General features: G+C 40.1%; 2 protein-coding genes across 2 annotated transcripts; one reads left to right on the top strand and one right to left on the bottom strand.

The window, feature by feature from the left end:
* The first annotated feature begins 558 nt into the window (after positions 1 to 558).
* LOC147223847 (uncharacterized) lies at positions 559 to 4002 on the top strand. Its single transcript, XM_086166219.1, has 3 exons — positions 559 to 661; positions 1404 to 2084; positions 3902 to 4002. Exons 1-3 carry the CDS (start codon positions 559 to 561, stop codon positions 4000 to 4002), a joined length of 885 nt encoding a protein of 294 aa, XP_086022345.1.
* A 151-nt stretch (positions 4003 to 4153) lies between these two features.
* On the bottom strand, positions 4154 to 9157 carry LOC147223846 (uncharacterized). The gene is made up of 4 exons (XM_086166218.1): positions 9084 to 9157; positions 8267 to 8956; positions 4484 to 4580; positions 4154 to 4220 (listed from the first exon to the last, which is right to left on the bottom strand). The coding sequence occupies exons 1-4, from the start codon at positions 9136 to 9138 to the stop codon at positions 4154 to 4156; spliced, it is 909 nt and encodes a 302-aa protein (XP_086022344.1). The 5' UTR covers positions 9139 to 9157.
* Positions 9158 to 9424: the final 267 nt, after the last annotated feature.

Here is a 9424-nt window from a genome sequence, read left to right as displayed (position 1 = left end):
AACAGCACATGGTCAGTGTGATGGATTTCCATCTGAATGTACCATCTATCTGTCTTCAACTGCTTTCTGCAAATGACATGGGCAGAAGGTGGACGTTGATTTGCTGTAACAAACCCTGAAGGAACCTGGTGAAAGAAAAAGTAAACAGCGACCACACCGCATATGACAGATGAATTCTGTGCTCTGTGTGATTCATGCTCTGCTGATTAGATGTTGGCAGTTTTTTTCTGTATCATACAAGTCCCAGTTAAATTTTTAGATCAAACATATTTGTAAAAATAATAAAAATAGAGAACAATTTAAAAAATAGTAGGACATAATTTGCATAAACTGAAACACAGTGGCTGTTTCTCTTTTTAGCTCATTTTCAACTCATGATCATTTGAAAACATTTATGGAAAACAGTCCTCTAAAAAGTATCAAAAATTGATGAACATTCTTTTTTTTTATACACATCTGAGATTATGGTGAATCTTTTGTTACAAAGTGCCCCAATATCTGCCTAAAACAGGCACCTGAGGAGCCAGGACACCAGGCAAGGGGATGTTATCTTCATCCATGAACAACCAGAAGAGCTGCCAAACCCCCAGAAGCACACTGGCTGCTGACCTAAAGGAGAAGATCACTGAATCCTGGTGGATGCAACTAAGAGGCTTGAGAGGTGAACATGTCACTGATGACTATATCAACAAAAATAAATCAGTCGACTGATGGAGTGGGAACAGCCGTGCAACTGATGTTCGGCGAAAAGAGGGACAGCAGTGGCCGGAAGAAGTGGAGAACGAGATCACGGAAAAAGGAGCGAGAGATGCTTGATGACTGGACTCCAGAAAAGTATTAAGATCAAGGAGGAAGTTAAAGCCAGATAGCTACAAATGAAGCTCTGGAGACTGGCAAGCAGATGCTCACAGCCCTGGCTGTTCTGAGATCAGCTCAACAGATAAACTGTTCTCCAACAATCCAGTTGAGGTCTTCTGTCAGTGTCGGTGTAATAACATAGTACAGGTTGATAGGAAATATTCGACTCTACGAGCGTGTTGACAATATCGTGTTTCTGGAATGTACCACACAGAGACGATTGGGGGAGGAGTGAACATGCGATCATGATACTTTGACAGACTCTCATCTGATTGGGCAATCCAATTTTGTCTTGCTTTATAAAACTACTGGTTAGATGTAGATTCTCTGCAGTGAAGGTGGAGGTTTCAACCAGCATGAATCCTGTAACTGTTGTTTTTCATGTGACAATTTTGCTGCTGGTCAGAACAGGTGAGCGTCATTCGTTTATTTAGTTTCCATTTGACCTTGTTTTTCTTTAAAACAAGACCATGTGTTTTGACATGGTTGAGTTTATCATATCTGTATACTGAGGTGCATTTTGTTTTCTTCTGTTTCCTTCTCAGCTCACATGGCAGCTTCGTCATCGTGTCACCAACAATTATCTGTTAATGTGGGTGAAGACATTGTTTTGGAGTGTTTCAATGAAGACTCTGAATATGTCAAAAACTATTACTGGTATAAACAAACTCTGGGACAGAAACCAAAGCTCATGATTAATGTCACAAAAAATGAACCTTTAGTCGTCAATTTTAAAGATACACGCTTTGGAATTGACAGTAAAGCTGGCAGAAATACCTTCAAGATCTCGAAAGCAAAAATTTCAGACTCTGCAACTTACTTCTGCGTGAAGCGCGAAACAACTAAAATAGAATTTTTAAATAGCACTCTGGTCAGGGTGTTGGACATCCGTCTCAACGTCAACCTTTCTGTTCTCCATTCACCAACTGAGACCCTCCAGCAGGGAGACTCTGTGAATCTGACACGTTCAATCGAAACTGGGACTCGTGATACAGGACACAGTGTTTACTGGTTCAAACATTCAGAAGAATCGCAACCAGGAATTATTTACACTCAGAAAGTCAAAGAGAACCAGTGTGAGAGCAAAGCTGGGACCCAAAGACAAACCTGTTTGTGTCACTTGTCAGTAAAGAATCTGACTGTCTCTCACACTGGAACCTACCGTTGTGCTGTTGCATCATGTGGTTGGATACTTTTTGGAAATACTATAACTCTGAACGTACAAGGTAAGTAGGATAGAATGATTTAATAGTTATGTATTATGAATGAGATGAAAAAAATCAAATCTAATTTATTTTAAAATAATTAAATCTAAAGGCAGAGTGAACTTGGTTCCTGTTCTGAGTGGAGGTTTGATTTTCACCACAATCCTGGATGCTTTCCTGATTTTTACCGTGTACAAACTGTACAAGAAAAACACCAGCCGACACACAGGTGAGACGAACAGTCGATCTCTGACCTCTATGTTCACTGTTCATAACTTTTTAGCTGCAAACATCAGTGTCAGAGTAAGCTCAGTGGCAATCATTTTATGAGGTGATGCCAATATCATCATTTGGAACATCTTATCATGTATTAAATTAGTGGCATGTATATTGATGTGTTCAATGTTCACTTACTGTGTCTTCATCATGCCACTTGTATGTAGATGAGATATGTTGGGTAGCCAGAGAATATGTTGTCTCCAGAGTCAGTGAATTAGTAGCAAGAAAAATTGGGAAGTGCAATGATTTGAGCGAGTGAGACAAGGGCGGATTTTGATTGACAGACAATTGGTTCGGACTATCTCCGAAACTGCAGCCCTTGTAGGGTGTTCTTGGTCTGCAACGGTCACTGCCTATCAAAGTTGTCCAGTTGGATCCTCGTGTCTCTTTAGTAGATACCACTGCATGCTGGAATTATTTCTTTCAGGGTACATTTTATGAATTTTCTTCACTGATCAATTCATTGTCATTTTGAATATATGAATGTCCATGGTAACAGTTTGAGAGAGCCTGATTTTTTTTTTTCCTTTTCAATGATCAGAATCTCAAGTCAAATCTCCATCCACCCCCACCCCAGATACAGAGGTATGTTAATTTACTATCTAATGTTTATGTCAAATATTTTGAAGCAGGATATAAGCAACATCAACGATTTACCTTTTAATGAACAGGGATTATAAAAGATAGTTTAGTTAACTTACTAACTTTTTTAGTTAACTAAAAGATAGTTTTGAAAATTAAGCTGTTCTAGTCTTGGCTTCCATAATTTTCATGTTGTATTACCGCTATTTCAATTAAAACTTGACAATTGAGAAGTCAGGAAATATCTGACTAATACTTTCCAAAGAAGTGTTGAAATGCATAACATCAACGTTGAACTTTTAGGGGGGGACCATGTTTTCACATCAGTCATGAAATATATAATGTATGAAATTCTGTTTTTCATGTGAAATTAACAGGATCGCCAAGAAGCAGAGAACCTCCTCTATGCTGCTCTAACAGTTGCCAAGGCAAGAGGACCAAGAAGACAGAGGGAGGAAACCTCAGATCAGTGTGTGTATTCCAGTGTAAAGCAGTAAATGGACATGGTTCCAGTTATTCTCATGAAGATGCAGATGTTTTGAGAGACATGATAGCATATCTGTCAGAACATACAATAAACCACCACTCCTGTGCTGACAATACCTACTGGTCTTCTCGGGCTGTTTTTGTAAAGGAGATGTTGGAGGAGTTTTTGTAAAGGAATTGACTGTTGATGGTTTCATGAGTTGATTGTGCATCACAAACCCCATGAAGATCTGCAGTGGTCGCAGTGAGGTTTCGATGCCAGTGACTTTCATGCAGGAAGCCTTTAATGGTGTCTATTTTATTCACTTTTCATCATGTCATCACGCAATGGTAAGAGGAAAAAGGACAGAAAAAAAAAGAGAGTCAGAGATACTTTGAATTCTCACTTTGGTCAAACTTCTTCACTGAGTTCAGCCTGACTGGTTTCACAGTCCCTTCTCCACCGCCGCCCACGCTCACAAACCGGAAATATACGTGGCTTGTTTTTCAAGCTTTTCTGTTCTACTTCTGGAGGTACAAGAAGTGCCCCACCAGGAGGAAGCGGACAGGTGTGCTAGATCTGTGTCCCGAGCTAAACAGGGTTACTGGGTGAGTATGTATGGTGTAGCGATGAGGAAGATAACTGCTGTGGAACATGGAAGCCAATATGCTAGGCCTTACCTTCTGATTTCTCCTGGCAACCTGTATGTGTTTATGAAGCCCGGGACTGAAAAATGCAAGTTGACTTGAGTCACAGTCTCACCTTAGAACCCTAAATTGCAGCGTCCAACCTGTGCCCAGATCTGGTCCTCATTGTGGAGCTGCCAGTCCCTTGGAAGGAAGCCATTGAGGAAGCATTTAAGAAACTTGGCTGCTCAAACAGGGGACCGGGACTGGAAGGTGTATGTGTGTCCAGTGGAAGTGGGCTGCAGAGGCTTTGTAGCTAGTTCCACCCTTCAAGCCTACTAAAGGAGTTTTGAATCCAAGGCCATGTTCAACCAAAGACAATGACAGAGCTTGAGACCACAGCCAAAAAAAGTCAAGTCAATGGCTTCAGGGGAAGCAGAGGGTGACAGTATGGGCTTTGCAGTTACCTTTGGTGCCTCCAGGACAACGCATACTCAGGTCTGATCAGCCGGCGGTGGGCCAGACTCAGCTGAGGGTGGATTGTGATGGAAGGACCGAAACATCCTATAAGGCAGGGGAACACAAATAATAAGGTGTTGCATTGGAGGTGCCGGCAGGTCATCCCCCAATCTAACCCCACCCAAGAAAGCATCTCAATCCCCATCCAAGAGGAAGTTCAAACAAACTGACCTGTCAAGATCCCTTTTACTCTATTTATCTTCCTTTCAATACCATGACAACTCAAAACCTGCTCCTAACTTTCTTTAAACTGGTCTTCTTGGACAAACAGTATATCCACCTTTTCTAACTCTTGCCTTTCCTTTCTTCTCTCTGCTTCTGAACATGACTTCCTCCTCTCCTTCTTCCACCCTTTAGTAGCCCTATTTCCACTGGCACTCTGAGGGCAGGGAATTTGTACCAGTGGCAATTGTTGGCAACACGGGTCTTGGTGGATTTGGTAAGAGAGTCGAAGATGCCAGCTCACATAATTACTCTTGGCACAATTTTCACACCAATATTGTCAAAACCAAGCACTCAAAAAGACCTCAAACCCCATCCAAGAGAACATCTCCAACACCAGCGTTGCACTGATTTATCAAGGGATCCGAACATCTAGTCCCAGCAAGCATTCATTCATGATTCAAATATTTTTTTTCCGAATGGAAAAACAATAAACCAGAGGCCTGAAAGTGACACCATATATATGTACATTTATATATTCAGAATTGATATTTATTTCCTGCTGCCATCCCTCACAGGGCTACACATCTTCTTCATAACACATGTGGACTTAAAGTGTCTCTCTAAAACCTGCTTCCAGACACACAGAGTCCAGAGGTTGAGAGTTTTGTGGTTGTTTGGTGTAACTTTCTCAATTAACACAAACCAACTCAATTTTTTTTATTGTAGGAAAAACAGATATAATACACAATTTATTCTCAAACAAGGACACATGTATGACAATAAAAGTCAAGAATGATCTACTTCTTTACACCAGGGTACAGACATTCATCCCTGCTGTCATTTCTCTCTCTTGGTCCAAGGCTGCTGAAATCCATTGAAGTGGCATAAAGTTCTCTGCTTCCTTGCGATCCTGTTTAAACAAAGAAAAACAGCTGGGTGTCAAATTTGTAAATGTTGCTGACATGTTCAAAGTTATTTAAAAAAAGAATTTACACTTTAACACTATGTTCATAACTCAAACGTCCAATGGCGCATCATTATACACCCCAAAAATATGCTATTTTGTGTAACAGTGGCTTCGATATGGATAGCTGTACTTTTTCAATTAAATTTGCCACAAATATTGACATATGAGCTATATTTGATTTATATGCAGCAAAAAAGATGAAAGTGGGTATAAATACAAATATGTTCCTACCTGTGCATCTGGACCCACAGCAATCGATGGCCTTTCTGGTGAGTTTTGTCCGATGCAGAAAATAGTTTCAAAAAATTGCGACAGATATAAGCTACCAATCAAAGAGCTGTATATGAAGAACACATATGGACCCAGGACTGAGCCTTGTGAGAGCAGAGTTGTCCTTTTTCCAAAAAATATCTGTCCAAATGATGCAACGGCGCAACAGTAAGTTCCAGTGTGAGATCCGGTCAGATTCTGTTTTGACAAGTGGTAGAAACAGGTTTGTGTTTGGGTCGCAGGTTTGTTCTCTTGTTGTCTGACACCGACTTATGTGACAGGAAATTCCCAAGACTTGTGTCGGATGCATCCACCTCCACCATCCAGGACTTCCGACCACTGGGCAACAATAAAGTCCTTTTCTCAACAGTCCAGGGAAGATGCTTCTGACTTTGTCTCTGGATCAGAAGTGGATTGACACGAGGAGAGTGAGATTTTCACCATCGTGTAGGATTGGTTTGTGTGCAATGGCTTGTGATGCTTTCACTCCAGCCTCAGTCCACTCCTTGTGAAGTTCCCTCAAATTCTTGAATTGATTTTGCTTGTCGATCCTCGAAGCTGTGGCTGTCCCCTATGCTGGTGTATCTTGTCCTTCCAATCAACTTTCCATTAATATACTCTGATGCAGCATTCTGTGAACAACCAGCTTCTTTCTAACTGTAAATGACCCCTTCAAGATAACTTTGACTCCAGTTCTTTTCCCATCAGTGCCATGACAGTAAATCTTGGAACTTGTATACATATATGTCAATACATATATGTCAATTTAAGCATCTGTATCCAGCTTCCTGACCCACTGATTCCACAGGGGTCCTGAGTTCTGTGGTTTTTCATTGTAAATTCCACAAAGAAATCAAACTTTATGACTTAACACAAACGGACTTGGTGAGATTGAAGGAGGTTCAGTTGTTTTATTGCAATAAAACAGATACAATGCAAAGTTTACTCTCAAAGAAGGATCCAGGAACGACAACAGCTATCCAGAATGATCTACAGCTTGACACTGGCGTACACACATTCACCCCTGGTGTCATTTCTCACTCTTGGTCTGTGGCTGCTGAAATCACTTATAGTGGCATATTGGAGGTTCTCTGCTTCCTGGCGACCCTGTAAATAAAATATAATTCAGTTGGCTGTCAAATGTTTTTTTGTTGCCATGGATAATTATTCATCATAAGAAAGGAATGTGTCAAGATATTATTTGTTTAAGATTTTTAACAAATAACTATCATTGTAATGTTAATTTTTTACACCCAAAATATGTGCAATTTTTGCAAAGTATAACAGTAGTATCACTACAGATAACTTTTTTCTTTTTTGGCGATATAAATACAACCAACATGTTCCTACCTCTGCCTCTGGAGCCGGAACAACCGATGGTCTTTCTTGTGAGTCTGGTCCGTAAAAGAAGCATTTTCAGAACACAACACTAACACTTGTTGTAAGCAGTAATAATGTACCAAATGTGGAGGTATTTATTCATAACAAATGAGGACTCAGTACTGAGGCTTGAGGCACTCCAGTGGACAAACTATGAGTTTGGACATTGACCCCCTCCGAGATACAACCAAAAATAACAGAAAACCCCATATGTGTCAGCCTTAAACCATGCAAATTCCAATTTTGTCTATAACTTTTTGAAGCTGGAGTAAAGCGGTTTTATCAAAAATTTGATCATTAATCTTTAATGATGGACATTAATTCATCAGGATTTAATCAGGATATTCTTCATCAGTAATATCCGTGCATATGTTGGGTAGTTTTAACCGAACATACACCTGCAAGTGATTAATTGTCTGGGCTTAAACGTTGGGTGTAAACTTTATATCATACTAAAAAATCACCCAAACAACTTTGGATTTATATGGATTAAATCTAATGAACTCAAAAACCGAGGGCTGATTTGAAGCAATGTCCAAGGAGTTCAAACTGGCAGCACCTCCTTTTGTACAGACTGTCTGCGAGGATTACTCGATTAAATGATTTCTACTTTGGAAACATTTCTGAGCTTGGTTGATAAAAATAGATATATAAATATTTAAATAACTTTCCATATGAACCTCTCAGGTTGAACATAGTCTTAGTTTTCCCTACCTGTGAATTTATATCTCTGTGTCCTGTACAGTCTGTGTGCAGTAAAAGCCAAGAAAACAACCACGATTGTGTTAAACGTCAAAGCTCCGATCAACACAGGTGTCCAGTCTTTGCCTGCATATTCCAAAATGAAAAATATGATAATAATTTATAAATGAAGACTAGAAACATTAAAAAAATAGATTGGACTGCAACTTTCACTAATGACTAAAAATAGTCTTCTTCTTACACGTACCTTGTGGATCCTGAGTTGTCCTGTTTCCAAACAGTATCTGTCCACATGATGCAACAGCACAACGGTAGGTCTCAGTGTGAGAGGTCAGATTCTCTTTCGACAAGTGGTAGAAACAGGTGTGTGTTTGGCTCCCAGGTTTGCTCTCACACTGATCCTCACCGACTTCTTGAGTATAGATAATTCCCGGTTGAGATTCCTCGGAGTCTTTGAACCAGTAAACACTGTGCCCTGTACCACAAGTCCCAGTTTGGACTGAACACTTCCGATGCACAGAGCCTTTTGGATTGGGGGTCCCAGATGGCGAGACAAGGACAGAAAGGTTGACGTTCGGACTGGAATCCCTCACAATGACCATGATGCTGTTCAGAAATTCAAAGGCATCTGATGAGCTCCCCATGCAGAAGTAAGTAGCTGAGTCGGAAATGTGTGCATCTGAGATATTTAAGTGATTTCTGCCGGATTCAATGTCAAGTCTAAACCGTTTATTATTTTTATATTCATTGTGAAAATATGACCAGTTATCCTTTTTTACAAATTCAGTTATTAGATTTGGTGTTTGTCCCCAAGGTTGTTTATACCAGTAAAACCTTGATAGATATTTAGACCCTTCATTAAAACACTCCAAAATAAAGTCTTCGCCAACATTGACGGACAAATACTGTAAAGACGACGATGAAGCTGTGATATGAGCTGAGGAGGAAATGGAAAAGAAAGAAATGCAAAGTTAATTTTACACACATATATTAACCTCAGCCGTGCAGAATGTGTGGTGATAATTGAAAGTTGAAAGAAAACAAAATAAAAATATGATGCTCACCTGTTCTCACTAGCAGCAAACTTGACACATGAAAAACAACAGAGACAGGAGTCATGTTGGTTGAAACCTCCACCTTCACTGGAGAGACTCTGCATCTAATCTGTAGTTTTATTAAGCGAGACAGAATGTGATCGACCAATCAGATGGGAGTCTGTGACTGTCATCGATCACATGATCACTGCCCCACTAATTATATCCGTGCGGTACATTCCAGAAACACAATGTCGCCGACATATGCGGAAAGTAGATCTATCATATTGTATCAAAGTGATTTTACAGACGTTTTGTGGAATGGCCCTGTGGTTGGCTTTGCAGGACATGTATGAGAGCTGGAAGACAGC

The sequence above is a fragment of the Fistularia commersonii genome, chromosome 19 (genome assembly GCF_037954325.1).
Source record: "Fistularia commersonii isolate RoL2024-O1a breed Wild chromosome 19, RoL_Fcom_v1.0, whole genome shotgun sequence".
Lineage (NCBI taxonomy): Eukaryota > Metazoa > Chordata > Actinopteri > Syngnathiformes > Fistulariidae > Fistularia > Fistularia commersonii.
This window is presented reverse-complemented; position numbering and strand designations above follow the sequence as displayed.